Raw genomic sequence first — 20,107 nt, 5'->3', positions numbered from 1 at the left:
GGGACTTAATGTCGAAGAAGGAAGTATGCTGCCCTACACAAACTGGTCGGGGTTTGGAACCGATCCCCTGATGAGTCCAAGACATGGTGAAAGCAGTGCATTGCCCTGTTAGATAAGACGTCATATAATGGAACCCCGCATAGACTAAGTGTGTCAACCAAATGGCTAGATCGGTGACACTTTCTTTATGGGCACTCACATCATCATGGTTCTCGGCCCTTACTTCACGTTGTAGTGGCCAACAAGGGTAGAATTTCTATTTGCTATATTTTTCCTTCACATGACTATCAGCAATTAAGTTCTCCATGAGGACCATGACCCATCATGTTTTACTGTCTTTCACTTTATTTAGTTATTTGTCACTTTAGATCTTGACATCGGAATTGGTTCAATGGGTACGGTGGCCGACTACTGGCCGGGGTGGAGACTCAAAGCCAAATCTTACATCCTCACATTACTGATCGACTCCCTTACGTCCAAATATTCGCAGCGTACTGTAGTAACTGTACTATTAATTAGCTAATAATAATAGACGTAAACTGGTATTAGTCAGAGAAATGGGTGAGATTTCTAAACTTGTAAGCATGTACTGGAAGGTATATTTACCTATGGTACCTCCCATTATAACTAATGTGGGGAGTCCTCACTCATCCTGGCTGGTTACATATATACTTTCAATTTCCAAATGATTGATACCTCTAGTGCTATACTAATTCATATCGGGTAGTAATTTCAATTTACCTCATCATGTATTTAAAATAGTCTCTGATGATTTGGATATCGTGTCTGCATGTCTTTTATTGAAATGTAGAAAGCTTTAGACCTTCCGATCGAGGCTTCTCATGGAGCCCTTGCTTGTACTTGAGCTCACGGACGTGTATAATTTGTGGCGCTATTCTATACTTTCTTGCTTATTTTTTTCAGCTTTTGTGGCTCTCTCAGATATATGTACTTGCTCTGACGTCTGAGCTTCTGGTGAAAGAAGTCGAATCTCTGATGTTGGCTTTTCAGGTCATGTTTTTTTTTCTTTCAGAATAACTTTGGCCACAGGAAACAAAAAGAAAGGATCCAAATCCTCAACAGAGAAAATGAATATAGATAACTTAGTCTCCCGATAAGAAGTTCAATCCCAGATGACTGAGATGAGTATTAACATTCAGATACTGGTGGTGCTCTCAGCAAATAAGCTCAAGTTATTGATATGCAGCTTTATAAGGATGAACGGTTAATTTGTTGATGACTAATGGTCGATATTAATTGTCGTAATCCTTCAGAGATATATTCTCTCAGTGATGACAGTGAAGGTGATCGACTTCCATATTATATCTTCAATCGATCGATCATAACATAGCATATATAACATGTTCGGCTCTCTGCATGTATAGCTGGATCTTGGATTTTTCACCCTAAACTATCTAGAAGAAAAGGTTAAAGGTACCGGCCAGGCTACTTAATCTCGATCATAACCACACTAGCTACTCTACTGCTAAAGTATTCAAAAAAAAAATTAAAACAGTGATTTGAATGATATGTCGATGTGAATTAGTGACCAATCAAAAGGCCATAATGCTTGGTACAGAAACACATTATTAGAGAATATTCTCCTTATAATATGTAGATATATTACGCGTACGTCTATAAGAATAGTGAAGACAATCACGACTGACTTACCCTTCCCCCAACTTGCATTAAAAAAACAAACGACGTCTTATCAGCCGTTCAAACACAAGAAAATGGACACTAGAATCTGGGTTAGGTATAGCTGGCATGGATGTTCATGTCCGGCCGGTAGCCAACCAATGAGGTTTATCAATGGATTAGTTAATTAATTAACTACTAATTAGCAACGGGTAGATTAGGTACTTAATTACCTAGCATATATGATACGACTGGAAGTCGATCTTGGCAATATGTCATATGTGATCGTTAATTCGGAAATCAGTTTTAATAATTTCTAGCTTACTGATGCAATTAAAACTTGGAGTTGATATATGCAGGGGTCCCTAAGCTCTCTGCCTCTCTTTGTCATGAATTTGGTTCTCTTCAGAACATGGCCCCGCATTTTGGCCAAGATGTACAAGTTCTCGATCTAGAACTCCTCACGTCAAGTTTTTATGTACGCTTTGGCGTTTGGGAATCAAAATCGGAGTGCCGTTTAAAATTAATGTTTGCAAGATGAATTACTATGATATATGTATTAATTAAGGCAATTTGTATTATAAAATTAAATAATACTAACAACATTCACATGCGCTGCATGTATGAATTTGAGGAGTAATTATTCTGTATAGCCGTTGTCATGTGGTGTACTCAGCCAATCATATTATGTCATGATTATAATTAACATCCACGTGCTGAAAATTACAAAGTTTATTTACATATAAGAACCAATCAGAAACAATCACACAAAAAAATGGACTAATAACATTAAAAAGGTACGTCACGTGGGATATGTGCAGGGCCGTTCCGTCGTTTTGTGAGGCCTTGTGCAACTTACGTATTGAGGCCTTCTTATTTCTAATAGACAAAAAAAACACCACCAAATTTTTCAACAAAATGGGTATTTTCATATTCTCTGTTTCAAAACATAAGTATATAATCTTTGTTTACATGACTTTAAGAGAAATCTAAGTTTCAGACCTCAAATCTAGCTACAACAAACACAAATGCAAAAACATAAGCCATGGTGTATGTCTGATTGTCTTGATATTTAGAAGTAATAAAAGTCATTACAAAAAAACACTAACTAAAACCAGACTTTTACCAAGACAACATGATAATCTCATTAATGCAATACTACTACTTTTGGAACACTAATCTTCTAGCACTCTTAGATGCAAAGTCATCTATCAAACTCTCATAATCAATATTTTCTAAAAACTCATGTTCAATTGAAATCAAAGCCAAAGTATTAATTTTTCTTGCGTCATGGTTGATCGCAAGTAAGATTTTAAGAATGATAGAGAAATCAGAGAACCACATATTCATAGAATTGAACTAGATGAAAAAACCAATAAAACATCTCTGAAACTAAAAAGTAAAAACTAACGAAAGAAAGAGATCTAATAAGTAAGGATTTTAGATTACCTTTCGAATCCTTGATGTTGAATTATTGATTGCAATGGTTGAATTGATTTCGATAGATTAGGTTTTTTCTTTTTCTTTTGTGTATATGGAATAACAGAAGAGGGAAATAGCATAATAGGGGTTTTTTTGGTAGAAAGTGTTTTATGGGTTGAATTCGCGAGAAAAAATGATAAAAAAAAAAATTCAAGTGAAAAAATGTTAATAAGGTGGTTCGAACCCAGCTCACCACATTTAGAAGATGAAAAGCCTTGGTCATTTGAACCATCGACTAACTTTATAACTAGTAGCTCTTTCTTAACTATAAGTAAGATTAAAAAAAATTTTTGAGGCCCTCACAAATTTGAGACCCTGTGCTGTTGCACAATTGGCACAGCCCATGGACCGCCCCTAGATATGTGTCAGATATATATAATAATTTCTCAAAATTGAGATAATGGATAGTAGTTATTTTAGAGAGTGGGTAGTTATCTGCTACAATCTACATTTTTCTATCTTCTTATTGTCTAATTCTTTTCCAAGTTACAATTGTGCACATGGTGGATAAAAGGTTTACCAATCTTTTGTAATATATAAAGGGTATTTTTGTATAGTTTTCACAATTGGCTAACAAAGTCTGTCCTCTTAAATAATATTATAAGTATAAATAAGAAATAGAAACTGAGTTGTCAAATTGTACAACGAGTTACGTAAAAAAAAGAGCACAAAGCATGCATATATCATAGGTTCATAATTCAACAATTTTAAAAACAAATATCCAAGGGTTATTGAGGTAAAAAGTCGGGCTCTTTCTGAAGCCTTCCCACCATTTCATACACATCAGTAGCAATATCATTCATCGAGGCCTGCTGAGAATTATCTTCGACCTGTTCATCATTTTAAACATTTCAGTAAATAAAGAATCAGTTCAATTGTCATATGAAATGACAACAGTTAATTATTCTACTTAAAAGTGATTGAACAAACTTTTGTTTGGATATACACGTACACACACATACATGTATGTGTACGGTGTTCTTATGATCTGAACTTTAGTTCTTTTCATATTTAATTAGAAGTTAGCTTCTTTAAATAAAGATGTTGATTTGAATTTTTCAAATGACTTATAATCAATCATATCAAAATTAAGTCAATAAAATGAAACAACTATTTCAATAATTTTTTGCTTTTTCTATTCAGCTAACCTTGACGATGAAAGAGTAGAGGATCATGCTATCCATAGTTGTGACATTAATGTGAAGGATCATAAGATGCAGAGAATGCAAACCAAGAACCATCTTTAAGAGCTGTCTTGGGTGTCTTCTCAATAGTACTTTAATGTTCGCATGGCTTTCTACCATAGTTACTTCCACATCTGCAACTGCCCCCGACCGCATTTCCCCCAGTATCTCGTGTGGATGAACCAAGCTGTTGTTCATGTACTCGCTATGGCCATGGCCATGGGTGTTCTTATTCGAGCAAGTCGAGTACTGAGGGAAGGTGAAAAAGTTGGAGAATATGAATGCCAAATCCATGTCTGATTGTTGGTTGGTTCCTCTACTGGCTTCTAAAGATTGCAAAAGTTGCTCAAGCTCCTTCACAAAATTTATGGCTCCTCCTATGATTGATGCTTGGTCACCCTAGAGCCAAAACAGCCAAATCAGTACTTGCATGAAGATCAAAGATAATTTATCTCACAGGAGAGTTCACATGTCCAGGTATTAAGGTATATATCAGACTGAAACATAATCGAATACGTTGTGTTCATATTCATTACCTGACGGCATACCAGTGTAGATATATAGTACTTACCCTTTGGGCGTAGGAAGCCGGCATCATAGAGCGCAGTTGGATCAGGTAGTCATTCATAAGCTTTCTCCGATTGCGTTCAACAGCAATGTGGGTGATCCTCTGAGTCTCCACTTCTTCCTTGTTCTTGGCTATTCTCGTGCGCCGCCTCTTTCTCCGGCTCGTGGTGGGCATAGGGCTAGAGAAAGAACTGTTGTAGTTGAAGGTGCCGGTGCAGGTTTTAGGCATGGAATCGGTATTACAGTTGTCGTTGTTGACGTTTTGTATTTCCGGAGATGGTGTACAGTACCTCGCAACGCCTTGCCCTACAGTACGACCATTGCCGAGCACATCGTGTTGAGGGTAGCCTTTTTCTTGTTGATCATCACCTCCTCCGAAACCAAAGCCATGGTCCCAAGATCTACTTCCTCCTAGACAATTCCCATAGCTGAATGGGTCTGACTTGAAGACCACAGCTTCTAATGTCATTGCCTCTCTCTCTCTCTCTCTCTCTCTCTCTCTCTCTCTCTCTCTCTCTTTCTCTCTTCACGGACTAAATAAAATCCAAGACAGTCAATATTCCAATATGGGAGGTGCAAAGATTAAGAGCAAAACTCCTTTCTGTGTTTATGCACGGAGATCTGATCTCTAGCTATAATTTTTAAAAGAAATTTTCCCAGCAGGACCATTTTATTAAGGAATAATTGAGGACTTTTTAATTAATTATTAGTTATACATATTTTTTAATTACATTTTTTATCTCAACTGTTTAGATTTTAAGTATACAAAATTACAACTAATTTAGTTATTATAAAGATATCAAAGTAGATTAAATGAATAAACAAACCAAAATTGTCAAACATTAACTATTAAAAGTCATAATGAGTAAATCACATTTAAGAAGTTCTTAACTAGGAGAGGGAATTGGTACCGAAACTGAAAGTCCCACACCGAATACCGACGGGTCGGGACATATCGGCATATTTTCTTCGTCCTGTACCGAATTTAATACCAAAGTTTTTTAAACAGTTCGGTTTGGTATATATAATTCATACCAAATGTATATAATATATCAAATCTATGCATTTTTTAATGTTTTTTCTTAGTTCTTTAAGTATGCATTGTACTTTTAAAGACTTCGAAAATTAATTTACATTAGCTAATAGTTATAAATATATAGAAATACATGCAAAATTGCACATTTATACCGAACCGAACCCATTCTGAATTGATATATACGGCTTCAGTTCGGTATCAAGCTTTAAATTTACGATTCCGAACTGAAATCAAATAATTTATCGGTATCGGTATCGGCCGAATCCCGAACCGGACCATACCGGTCACAGCCATAGTCTTAACAATTGTCAATTTTAATGAAATTTTATAGAAATGATCTATATATATATATCTAAAAATTAAAGATCGAGATATGAATATGAAATAAAAAATGAGTGAATCAAATAGGTCATCAACAAATTCTTAACAAAATAATCCTGCTTAGAAAGAGTCATTAATTTGTAAAGGGGGCGAATATATAACCCTCCAACAAAACACAGACGACTAAACTCATTATCGATTGGCTTGCAAGTTGCATTGATACTCGAAATATTTTATATATCGCTATCAAGTTGCAGAGCCAACTGGGAGAGTGTGTCTGTGTGTTGGTCTAGGCTGCATGGAATCGGGTGCGGGTACGTGGAAGCGAAGCGTTTGGAAACGCGGAAGCGTTTTTTTTCCAAAAATTAAGGAAGCGGGTGCGTTTTGGAAGCGTCATAATAATATATATATATATATATTATATAATATTTTTATATATATATTTAATTATTTTATCTAGTATTAAAATAACTGGATAACTATTAATGACTTATTTCTAACCCATGATTATCTTTAATTATAGCATTATTAAAGCTTCATTTCAAAATTCAAACAAAAGAATGTACAACATAGTGTGAAGGTGTTGGACACGTGCAAGTCAAAGAGACATCATTAGATGAAATTGATAAAAAAAAAGGTTCGTCTTCTCTCTGTCTCTCTCTTTCATATGGATTTTTTTTCATATCTCTCCACAACTCTCTGTATTCTCTATATCTCTCTCATCTAGATTTTCCTGATATCTCTCCCCCTTATTTCTGACACATATTAGATTGATTGATGTTGATCATCTTTAACCGCTTAATGAAATAAATAAGAAGATGAGATGACAAGAAGAGTCTCAAGACATTGATTGATGAAATAAAGGTAGAGAAGGAATCACGCTTCCAACTTGGAAGTCAACGCTTCCGCCGCGCTTCCAATTTGGAAGCCAACGCTTCCGTCGCGCTTCCAATTTAAAAGCCAACGCTTCCGTCACGTTTCCAATTTGGAAGCCAACGCATCCGCCGCGCTTCCAAACCCACCTTTTTCGGAATCACGCTTCCGAACGCTTCCGCTTCCGAAGCAGGAATCGGTCGTCCAACCAAGCTTCCGTGCTATGTAGGTGTTGTTGCGAATTCATTCATTCTCTAATAATTGCGTCATCAGTTCATTATTAAGTAAATTTAATTAGTATAATGAATTATATATCTAAATGCCAGTTGTGACTCGTGACTCGTGCTGTGATTATTCTTATGATCTTATCAGAGCTTTGAGGTGATGCGCTGCCTATGTTTTCATTATGAGTTGCTCCATTATGATCGGAGTCTGTCGGTTGACGTAAGACTGAGTCTGGCCGGAAGTACACGTGGCTCGTTGATTACACGAAGAAGCAAAAGCCGAGGGAAGAAGGCGGGATGGGTCAGTGACTGTGCTACAGTACTAGTTTGATGTCGGGGGAGAATCCATGGGAGAGTGACCACACACACAGAAAGGTAGAGGGACAGAGTCTGCACGAAGCAGTCATCCATGAGAAATTAAGATCCTAGCCTCTTGCTTTCCATGCCATTTGACTGATTCAGTAAATCATTAGTATTAGTCACTTTGGTGTGCTAGCTTTTAGAAAAACTTGGATGACGTTAAATATCAAGAAGTGAACTTATTATGAAGAGTCTCACAGAGTAAATTTCTCAATACATCTCAAGTATTACACACATCAAATCAAATGTACTAGTTAGAGTTTCAGTAAGCTAAACGTGACTATGAAAATAATGAATGAAGTATATGTTCACCTAGCCTCACCTCATTTTATGAACTCATGTCTTTCAACTCCCCAACACACATTTCTCACTACTTGATATATCATCTAGCTTGTACCAATGTTATCCTCAACTTTAATTATAATTTTCAACATACAGTAGTTTTTAAAAAAATTGATTAACTTGTAGAAGATTACTTCTGCATGAATAATAATCAAACTTTTACCATTCTTTAATCAAGATTTAGTAGAGATTGACCATGGTCGAATATTAACATAATATATTATCGTCGGAATTCAAGTTTTCGAGCTGTAATGAAGTTCAATCATCTCGTGGATTTTGTAGTATGCAACCCAGCAACTGCATACGTGCATGTTTCAGTCTTCTAGCCCGATTGAAAATATAACATAGATATTGTACGTTATGACGTCGAAAGAACGTCGAAACAGCATTTCTTAGTTGATCTGGTCATCTGGCCGGACTGGTTCATTTTCTTAAACTTTACCTTCTCAGATGACATTCCTCTTCTATCTTCCTCCTTGCGAGTAAATTATTGCGTGAGCATATGGCAAGAGGAAACAAGACAGATTAATGGTGCTGTTCCACCCTATCTACGATACATACGAGTTCTCAACAAGATTGCATACTCATTACCCACAGGCCCCTCTTGGCCCTTGCCGATAGCCCCTGATAGTAACATCTTTAGTTGGTAAAAGAGATAACTACGCTATACAGTGATCACACTAAGGAGTCAAGAGAGGACTAGCAGCAAATCAAGAGATATACGGTCAACTTTATTTCTTTTATCACGCGAACAACTTAAATGCAAGAACGAGTTTATTATAATTATAAGTCAACTCACGATCTTCCATTGAGATAGACACGCCAGTATCAATTTCGACTTGAAATTCTAACAACTATTAGTCACAACCCAAAAATCAATATACCAAGTTACCAACACGTCCGTATACAACTCTGAAGAACATGTTAGACACTTGGACGTTAGCCAAATTTTCGGTCATTTTGGTTCTTGGAAATCATGGCCTGTGTTTTAGTAACACTGGCATATTTTAAGTTATCTGGCGTCATATCTTACTTAAGCTAGCAATATCAAAATATTTAGAACACATCCAGGATCATACTCATTACCGTATATGACTAGTAATTTGCCTGTTACATCAGGGACTTTTTGTCCCTCTTGTCCTTGCCAAATAGCAGATCTAACCAAATCCAATATAAAAAAATTTACATTGTCAGGGCCGTTATTTAATCAATTTCATAAACTGATATTTAGGTTTAATTTATATCGGTTGTCATTCTCAAGATGATTCGATCCGGATGATTAATTGGACCATATACGTCTACATCCTCTCTACAAGTGAGTACAAACGCCGAAATATGAGGGGTGTTTAAACTCACGAATAGTAGAGTTCAGTACGTGATCGAGAGTAATTTATATTCCGCCATATATATCATGGCTTTTTGGCTCGGAGGTCCGCACTAATGGTTTTAGCGTGAATTTTCATTGTTACATTTTTTTTTATTGAATTTTCTCATCTTCATTATCTAGTATCTAGATAATATTGTGTAAATCATCTCTGTAAAATAGACAATTTGGTTATCGTTAAAGCCTTCAAAATCGAAAAATAAATGGACGGATTGAATTCTATCAATCACGAATCGTTCATGATTTTAACAGAAAAACACAATTTTGAGAACTTTAACGATTACCAAATTGACTGAAATTTTGCAGAGATGATCTACACAATATTATCTACATACTAGACAGTGGAAATGAGAAAATGCAATTGAAAAGTGGTGCAAAAATCTAGCATATATATAACTTGCTTCTCTGAGGGTTTAATTTCAATGATTGATCATTTATAGTGTACGTTATCATTTGCGACTTTGCGTTTTTGGATCTATATATCGTCATTTACGTCTTAAAGAAGCTACTACCAATTAGATATCGGTTTGATAAGTTGTGCAGTTAACAAAAATACGCACACATGTGTACAGTACAAACACACGTACATCTATAGTACAACGTATACGTCCTATTAAGAAACCTGATCAAATTTACTGTACATAATAATTTCCTACGGCAGAAATTTGTATCTTAATAGAGTGATTAGTCCTGGTTAATTTATAACTACATGCATATCTCCAGGTTGTGCCATAATGTATAAGGCCGGGTAGATCGAACTTTAAACTTCGAAGGATCGCTCTTGCTACCCAGGGTTGAGCTGAAGTTAAGGATCCCAATAAACTTGTCTACAGTAGTTAAATATCTATATATGTTCTAATGAAATATAGAGAGATATTTGCATGATTTTTATAGGGGAGTATATTTGCGTGGTTGTTTAGCGTAGGATATCATTGTACGTAGGTACAAGTTGAGTCCATTAATTAATTTAAGCAGAATCTCAATCAATGATTACGGAACTACTTCAATTCTTATCAATAAGCTCATTATTTGCTAGCTGGAATTTCGTGGAGGGATTAGCAACCACGGTAGTTAGGACAAAGCTGAAGGTATTGATGACTAGAATTTGTAAGGTGGACGTACAGATTATATATATGCGTTCGTATTAGTCTCATATATCACGACAGGGAAAAGTAATCGTTCACGATTGTTGTCAAGCGAAGGTAAAAAGGATTCATGAAGAAGCATGAGTTGAGCGGAAGCTCTGAAAAAGGTCGTTAAAGAAATTATGCCATTCTTCCCTGAAAGAAAAGGGGAAGGAGAGGTGTCCCAGAGATTCTACAGCTTCTGTTGTTGGTTTGGCCAAAGGCACCAAAGTTGAAAGAAAGTGGTTTCTATCTCTTCACCGAGACGTGGAAGGCACTGAAGTGTCACGTCTCGTTTTGGAAAGTGTCTATCGTGGGTGTCCCTGGTTATATGAGCTTCATGCATATGTAGGATTGCTCCATGATCAGAAGTGTGGGAGATATATGGCTGCTCCTTCCAAGGGGTTCAGGCAGGCCGACTCGGTTAAATTTGGGGAGTTTGTCACTAGTCGGGGACTTAACGTCGAAGAATGGAGTATGCCGCCCTACACACTGGTCGGGGTCTAGAGCCGATCCCCTGATGAGCCCAAGATAGGGCAAAACCAGTGCATTGCCTCGTTGTATAAGGCTGGCTCCATGGGATGGAGCGTCGCATAGACTAAGTGTGGCAGCCGAATGGATAGATCCGTGATAAAAAGCTACGAAATAGAAGCAGCGAAGTGGGAAAGAGGGGTACGAGCTATTGTATTGAGAAGGTAGTAGCCAAAATAGGATTCGTTTTGGATAGAGCGCCCAAATCCGAACATTGAAACCGTAACCCAAAGCATGCTATAAAATGTATTATTCTAAAAAAAAATAATTACAGCATCCATTAAATTCAAGCTCGGACTGATTGGCAATTGCTAATTAGTTGCACAATTGAATAAATTTGATCAAATAAATTCTTCTAAAATGGATAATATCGATCATAATATTATGAAGCAAAAGAAGCAGCTAGAGAGAAAAGAAAAGAAAGAAATTGCGAGTCTGAGACTCCCCAGGCATTAGCTATGGTGGTCATGAAGGGTCGCATGGACCGGTACGTTTGGGATAAATTTTTTTCTGAGGGGAGAGAAGCCTCCCATGCCAATATTGGCATATGATGGAGATAGCTGCCGAACCAACAACTCCAAAGGAAACTCTCCCGCTGTCTGTGATTGCAAGAGCCGCAACCATTCTAGTCGTAACCTCTTCACCATCGATCTTTCCCGTTGAAGTGGTTGCACGGCTATTCCAGATCGAACTAACGAAATTAACCCTAAAAAGAAACCCTACAGTTGAGAGAGTCTTCCTGTTTTAAGTAATCGATTAGTTATGATGAGTTGAAGACAAACCGGCCATTACAGAAGTATAAAGCATGCACGCATGCTCTATTGAGTCGGCAATAAAACACTGCCTACGGTAGATGACCCGTGGTAGGTTCATTGTTTGCTCTAGGGCACACAAAGAATTCGTCCGCTATGTTCATAAGCATCGTCTACTTCACTTAAATATTAATAGCTAAACTAGCTAGGACATAAATAGGAGATTTCCGTAAAACGATCTGCAGGTTTAGATGAATGTCCAACTATCGCCCCCACAATTGTTGGAAGTACTCGATTTTCAATTTTTCATTGTTTATGAGTCTCACATAGGTCCTCTCACATATTCGCAACCAGATGCATGTACGTTCTTATAATTATTATGCAATTTGCAAGAGTACATGTTTATAATTTTGGACGTTGTGTACACGCGTACGACATTATTATTCCGAATTCGGTAAGTTTTCAAATTAGCAAGTGGGTTTTAATCAATTTTCAGATTCAATTTTGACCTAATTCCACGGATCATGCATGATCTTGTCTCTGTGTTTTTTCTTAACCATATCGTGGAACAAATGACTCAACTGCACTTAACATCCATTCGTGTTTCTCTTTTCAATTGATGGATTGGTGCTTCCGCTTACAATTAATTAAAGAACAAATCTTCTATTAATAAAATCAGAAAAGAAGTCAAAAAAGTCAAATTGTTACATTTTTAAATTGGCTAATTGTTCAAGTTTATGAATTACCACTATATATAGGTATATTTTCAGGAGGAATAAGAGTGTAATTTGATAAAAAATAAACACAAAAATAAATTTTTTTTATACGGTTGCTGACTTGCTCACCCACAATCTTCATTTATGAAAAGAACTGTCAAACTATGATCTCAATACCTTTGACAAGTATTAAGCTAGTAAGTTAATAATACGCGATGTTGCTTTACATGGGTTACTTAATACTAATTTAGGAAAATGTAACTAATTAATGCATTGGGCAAATGGCCGATACTAGTTGAAGCCTGCACCAGAAGCAGTCATGCAGTATAAAGCTTGCAGTACAATCCCATGAGTCTGGTCAGCCTTCAGAATTAGAGGCCTTTAATCAACATTCAGATTCAATTTTCCCCTAATTTCACAGATTATACATGATTTTATCTATATAGCAGTTACACCGGCCTAACTCTCTATTATAGCTTTACATTAACTTTGAGCTATCTCGCTTTCTAAATTTGAAGAGCGAGATAACTAAAAGTTTAAATATTCAAATTTGTAACACTCATTTTACATAATTATATATAATTTTCATTTAAACAACTCTTTATTTAATTCAATAAATAGTTTATTTCAATGAAGCTAAAATAGAGAGAACTATCTAGTATTATTTGGTCTAGTGACACCATCATTTTCTTTGTAAAAATAGAGAGAGAACTGACGCAAACGTTTTTATAAATGTAATTCTTTAATTAACTAATAAGTCTAAACTTTAACTACACTATGACTAGCATTGTTGAAATTAAATAGCTTTGAATATGGCTAAAATATGGCTGAAATTGCAAAGTAGGTTTGAGTGTAGTATACATAAGTGTACTTGAATCAACACTCATGATCGACTAACACTATCATTAAATTAATAACGGACATGAGATATTGCACAAATTCTTAAAAATCACCTAGTATTGTTAAAGATACTTTCATTAACAACCGTGAATGATTTAATACTCTGAAGGCATTCTCAACTCCATCGGTGAGAGAAGAAAATAGCTGCATAGTATTGTGGGGAACAATAATATATACCTTGTCCCACCCTTTAGAGGATCTAAACTTTCGAATGACAAAGACAGATTCAATTCATAAACTCATAGAGCACCGCCCGCTACTAGTTCAGCTATAGCATCATACACATAAATAACAAATGATCATCCATCATCACTTCAATTATAGCACTATGATGAAGACTAATGAGTTTTAACCCTTGACTCTGTGTAGTATAGTATACGCTACTTGCTAGTTGCTACACACAACAAACCAAATCGAAAAAAGTGCACTGAATTACAATCCTGGCTATAATTTTGTGATATAATATCAATTGTCGAATGGAGGGCGGGGGCCCTGTATAATGTCTCAAACAGACAAACCAATTGATCTGCTCATCTGCTAATTGGGTTCTTTCCATGGAGATGCACCACTTTACTCATTTGAAAATACATACCGCGGTTATGGAAACTAAAATGCAGCACTTTATAGCTACTTCATGTCTTCATATAGCTAATATTAATTAAAACCTACAAATCTTTTAAGCACTAATGCACTACATATATATGAGAGAAAAATATATTACAGATTTGTTGATGACAAAGGTGTTGGGTTTCTGCTTCTGTTTTGTGTGACATAAGCTGCACTGTGATCATGAATGGAGTACGTTTGACAGATATCTGCATGGATACGAGAGATCTCATCACTTTCGTCCTTACCTATATGCATATCTAATGCCTCAGATTTGATATATGTTTGTCTCATTATTTTGTCCAAGAATGCCCTATAACCCCTATCACCTTAGTTTATTAAGACTAGTCGAGTCCCCTTGTTTCTGCGGAGTCTTAATCTTCTGGAGTCGATGGTGGCTTCTGGACACGATCGAGCAAATCAATTAAGGTCACAAAGTTTGTTGGCATAATACAACTAGAACAGACGGTGTACAACCCTGATTTTTTTTTTTTTGTGAACAACTGAAATTTCATTCCAAGGGCAAAGCCCGGCCGGTGTACAACCCTGATAGCGTACCACATATACGCGCGCTCTGGAGTTCCGAGCCGGATATTTATAAGGAAAAATTCTCTTATGCATCAATGCATATCGGACATTTATCACGGTGAGAGGAGACTGCCTTTTCACAACCCACGTAAAGATTTTGCTTAAATTTCTCAGCACATTACATTTTTTTAGATTTTGTGGATAGTTTATGGGCCTAGCTAGATACATCACTCAAGTTTCTCTATCCAACTAACTGGACTCATTGCACTGTCGCTGCCGAATAACAATTGCAGTCCAAAAAGCTCCATGGTTATAACAGTCTTAAGAATTTCATCTGATGGTATACTAATTATGCGAAATTGAGGGTTCCCTTTAGAAAAAGCAAGAGAAATTCTTAATTTATCTCTCCGAAGCATGTACCTCAAATTAAGTCTTCCAAATTTGAGGGGAAGAAAGCTGAGAATTGAAAATGAAGGTTGAGTTTACTGGAAATTGAAGGCTAAATAGTCCCAAATTTGCTCCTCTTCTAGACTTCCCCTTTAGAAGTTTTAACCTTTAACGTTGTCTACTTTCCTTCGCCCAACCCCACATTATTAAGCTTTTATTCATATCTTTAAAAATAGTATTTAAATCTCCTTACTCAGTAAACCTCAATTTTATTTTTATAAATACTTAAAATACTATTTAGACCTCCATAGTTTTCCTAAAATGCCCAATATCTAATTTAATATATCAAATTAGATATTATCAATTAATTTCTTTCATACTCTATTTCAAATTCATTTATTATATACAACTCAGAAAATGTATAATAATCACTCAAACTATTTTTCTAAATTCATGAAAAAATTGGTAGACTAACTTTTTCATTCACTGATACATACATACTCGACAAGAATTAACATCAACGTATATGAAATATTCTAACATCTAATGAACGGATTTTATTTTTTGACTCAAATCAAAGTTTATGATAAAATTTTCAAATAGTCATATAGTTTATACATTAAATCGTCTATATTCAATTTGATGGAAATCATCTACATTTAGTTTTTGACTTATGATGTTTACCAAAAAAGAAGGTAATTAATTAAATCATTTTATACAATTTGATATCCCATTTTGGGATTTTTCTAGCAATAAATATAAAGGATAATTATCTATTTTTGTAATTTAGAATATATAAATTAAGACATTCTCGTCCATACGATCAGTAGTTGACCATGAAATTCATGCTCAACTACCATTGAATCATTTGAATGTAAATCCAAGGGTTGAAAATAAAATAACTTAATTTTAAAAAGATTCTCCTTACCTTTGAATTTACATCCAATGGTAGTTGAGCATGAATTTCATGGTAAACTACTAACCGTGTGAACGAGACTGAAGTTAAGAATTATTTTTTGGTAATTTCATATGCATTGACTAAGTCAAAACTATCTAGGAAAAAAATAGAGGTCTAAATACCATTTTGAGAGGTATGAATAAAAACTCCCTATTACCAAACAAAATCTCAAGCAAAAGTTACCCTTTTTACCTCCCTTTTCCAATTGTACAACTACATGTGCACTCCTTTGCTACCATGTCCCCTTATTCATGCCTTTCCTCCCTTCAAATTTGTTCTTTTCTTCCTCTATTATCTTAATGCAGAACAAGATCATATTACTTTAATGTGAGAGTCAGGCAATCAGATGAGCTTTGTGCTTGTTTACAAAGTTGATTTTGGTATAAAAATTGAGTGACAAGGAAGGAAGTACTAACATTCTAGAACTCTTTCTTTACTTGGTTTTATAGCTTTCTAGCAGATGTATTGAACCCCACCATTCTTGATGGAACTTGGTCTTACTAGATGGGTTTGCGCATTTCTGCTCTGCTCTTGGCTCATCTTCTCTGGTGTATACTCAGGTGAACTCCAATGCTTCAGTTTCTTAAATTCGTTTGGTTCTTGATAAAAGGTTCAATCTTGATATGAGTAGTGTGTAAGAATTATGATTGTTTTGCTTTGTATGATTTCAGTTTGAAGGAAATTTATTGTTGTTTGGCTTTCTATGAATGTATATGTTCTGTTTTTTTGTTGTTGATCCTAGTGGTGGGATTACATGGTGACTCTAAAGTGAGAGCAGTAAATTTGGGAGGGTGGTTGGTGGTGGAAGGTTGGATCAAGCCTTCACTTCTTGATGGCATTCCCAATGGAGATATGCTTGTGAGCCTCTTTCCAGAAATTTCTTGTTGCTTTTCAGAATGTTTGGAGTTTTTCTTTTCTGGGTTCTCATTGTTGTTTCAATTAACTCATTTGTGGACATTGAAATGTAGGATGGAACAGTGGTACAGTTAAAGTCTGTAAGTTTGGATAAGTATGTCTCAGCAGAAAATGGGGGAGGGGCTAATGTCTCTGTTAGCAGAGATATTGCATCTTCGTGGGAAAGGCTTAGGGTAAGATGCTCAATCAATTGATGCAATTTTATTGGTAGCAAACTGATTACTAGGAGATGATCTGCAAACTGAAAATAATAGTCTTTTTTATAAAGTCCCCTTTTCAGAAATATGAACAGATATTTTGGTAAAGAGGCTAATAGCCCATCCAAAGAGCAAACAAGATTTTTGTTGCATCATCATAAATTTTGTCACTGAATTATACATTTGGTATATCAAAGAAGGTCGCTCTTCATAGAAATCACATTCTGACTGCTGGTGGTTTATAATTTCTATGTAGGTAATGGCAATTAAAAAGTAATTCTATTAGTCAGGTGTCATAGGTTAAATTGGTTTTTTGAGTTGGAAATCTGTATATACTGTAAACCTGAGGTCATTGTTGTTCACTGGAGGGTCATGTTCTTATGCTTATGCTGTGGTTTTGGTTCTCCTGCAGTTATGGAGAGTTTCTGAATCAGAATTTCAATTCCGCACTTCACTAGGGCAGTTTCTAACTTGTGATGGTGGTGAAGGTTGCTCTATTTCTGCAACTGCATTATCCCCTTCAACATCAGGAACATTTTACATTGAAAGAAATAACAATGGGAGAGTTCACATAAAGACAATGACCGGCACATATATACAGGTTTGAGTTTTGAGGTATTTTATGTTTACCTTGGTGAAAGTATGGAAGAGGCTTTCGTTAGAATATGATTCCACTACTGTTTATCTAGGACTGGGTTCAAATATTGATGTTATTTTATCTATGGATGACATGCTAGCTAAAAATATCTTAGTGTCCGATGCCTCTGCATGCTAATAACACCAATCCTACAGGCTACAATTGAAAATCAGCTAGTGGCAAACTATCCAGGGACACCAGGATGGGATGATAATGCTGCCACATTTGATATGACTGTTGTTGCTAATGACTTGCATGGAGATTATCAGCTTGCAAATGGATATGGACACAATAAGGCCCAAGATGTTCTTAAGGTATCTCTGTTACTTTTCAGTTGCCATTGTAATTAGTGGAGTCTTAATGTCAGATATGTTTTGCTTTCTGACTGATTCTACTAACGTGACAAATGGTTGCTCAAAATGAACTGCTCAGTTAATATATTATCCATTCAAAAGATGTTGTAACAAACCCCTGGAAATTACGTACCTATTTATGAGTTCTGTAAACATACTTGACCATCGACTTTGGATTCATCCACCCTTATATCCTTGAGTGTGTCTTATCTGTGTTATATTTCTTGCATGTTGTCTTCTTCAGTCAGTGCCGGTAAGCACATGCTGCAGTGCCTAGATGATGTCAAACCTTATTGCCACATGAGAGACAAATTTGAATACTTGATATTTGGACCTTTTTGTAGAAACATCGGAACAGCTTCATCAATGTAGGAGATTTCAATTTTCTGTCTAGACATGGAATAAATACTGTGAGGATCCCTGTTGGCTGGTGGATTGCTTATGATCCAGATCCTCCCGCACCATTTATTGGTGGAACTCTGGAAGCTCTTGATAGTGCATTCTCATGGGCACAGTAGGTTCTTTTTCTCCCTTAATTTGGTTCAGACTGTTATACTTAAACTTTACATACAATTCCTGATGTCGTACAATAGAAATGTGTTGCAGATCATACAATATTAGGTGCATCATTGACCTTCACGCAGCTCCTGGCTCTCAGAACGGGATGGAACACAGTGCTAGTAGGGATGGTTCAACTGATTGGCCTACTACAGATTCCATTTCACAAACATTGCATGTTATAGAATTTCTAATTTCCAGGTACTTTCTCTTCGTACTTTTGAATTGCTAAACACATGCATTTTCAAATTTATTTTTGTATAGATCCTTCAAGTTGAATAGATAGAACTACTAAGGCTGGTAGCAAGCATGAAAACCTTTTTCATATTCTTCCACCGAGTAATTTCCATTTTAGTCCCCTTCGACTTTTTGTTTTATTCACCTGTAGTGCATCTTCTGCATTTAGTTAATCGCCCATCTAACCATTATGCCAAACATAAATTTATTTTATTTTTTAGGTACGCTAGACAGCCTGCTTTGCTGGGAATTGAGCTATTGAATGAACCATCTGCTGCTACTGTTCCATTGGGCATATTAATTTCTTATTATAAACAAGGCTATCAAATTGTTCGGAAACACTCAGCAACAGCTTATGTAATAATTTGTCAAAGAATTGGCGATGCAGATCCATCGGAACTTTTTCAGGCTAACATCGGCTCACATAATATCGTGGTGGATTTGCATTATTACAATCTTTTTGACACTTACTTTGTCAACATGAGCCCTACGGATAATATACAATTCATATACAAGAGCAGGGAAACTCAATTGCAGGCCCTGAATAGTGCAAATGGTCCACTTGTTTTTATTGGTAAGGCAGGATCTGTTTTTTTTTTTCCATTCAGCTTATACTTATTTACTTCAAAGGTCTTACATATGCACATGCTTCTGTTATGAAATTTGACTTGAAATGAGTATTGAAATGAATTTATATCAACAGACAGGATGCTGACTCTGATATGAAATCATTCATTTTTGTTTGCTGTTATCTGAAGCCTTATTTTGTAAAGTTTCAAGTTAAACAGGTAAAAAGACTTTTTTTTTTTCCTCAGGTGAGTGGGTCAACGAGTGGAATGTGGCAAATGCTTCTCAGACAGATTATCAAGACTTTGGGAGGGTTCAGTTAGAGGTTTACGGTTCTGCTTCATTTGGATGGGCTTACTGGACACTTAAGAATGATAGACCTCACTGGGATTTTGAATGGAACATTAGAAATAATTATCTTCAACTGAGTAATTCTTTAGACTTGTCTGTTCTTTGTCAATAGCCAACATTTTTGAACAATTTTCCAGTTGAGTTTAATTATGCATTAACCATGTTCTCAACAGAATTTTTTTTATATGTATGCAGGTAGTTCCCCCAACATACGAAATGTTTACGGTTTAGTGTTGCTGGTACTGATGTTCTATCTGCATCATATCTTGTGAGCTTTGGCAAATCGCACCTGAGACGAATGATGAAGAAAAATTATAAATCATTTCTGCTCATCCACCTTACTGTTTCATATTGTTTTGCAAATTTACAGTCCAAAACA

The 20,107-nt window shown here is 35.9% G+C and overlaps 3 protein-coding genes across 3 annotated transcripts in view; 1 reads left to right on the top strand and 2 right to left on the bottom strand.

The window, feature by feature from the left end:
• Positions 1 to 20,107, bottom strand: part of LOC126788398 (lanC-like protein GCL1) — a 252,730-nt gene that overhangs the window by 128,224 nt on the left and 104,399 nt on the right. The window lies entirely within an intron of this gene.
• Positions 3,693 to 5,416, bottom strand: LOC126788752 (transcription factor bHLH94). Its single transcript, XM_050514795.1, has 3 exons — positions 4,876 to 5,416; positions 4,269 to 4,703; positions 3,693 to 3,950 (listed from the first exon to the last, which is right to left on the bottom strand). The coding sequence occupies exons 1-3, from the start codon at positions 5,338 to 5,340 to the stop codon at positions 3,849 to 3,851; spliced, it is 1,002 nt and encodes a 333-aa protein (XP_050370752.1). The 5' UTR covers positions 5,341 to 5,416; the 3' UTR covers positions 3,693 to 3,848.
• LOC126788041 (probable glucan 1,3-beta-glucosidase A) lies at positions 16,232 to 20,058 on the top strand. The gene is made up of 10 exons (XM_050514032.1): positions 16,232 to 16,473; positions 16,656 to 16,771; positions 16,882 to 17,001; positions 17,438 to 17,626; positions 17,818 to 17,976; positions 18,360 to 18,529; positions 18,622 to 18,774; positions 19,032 to 19,384; positions 19,626 to 19,805; positions 19,924 to 20,058. Exons 1-10 carry the CDS (start codon positions 16,398 to 16,400, stop codon positions 19,998 to 20,000), a joined length of 1,593 nt encoding a protein of 530 aa, XP_050369989.1. The 5' UTR covers positions 16,232 to 16,397; the 3' UTR covers positions 20,001 to 20,058.

Source organism: Argentina anserina, chromosome 1 (genome assembly GCF_933775445.1).
Source record: "Argentina anserina chromosome 1, drPotAnse1.1, whole genome shotgun sequence".
Taxonomy (NCBI): domain Eukaryota; kingdom Viridiplantae; phylum Streptophyta; class Magnoliopsida; order Rosales; family Rosaceae; genus Argentina; species Argentina anserina.
This window is presented reverse-complemented; position numbering and strand designations above follow the sequence as displayed.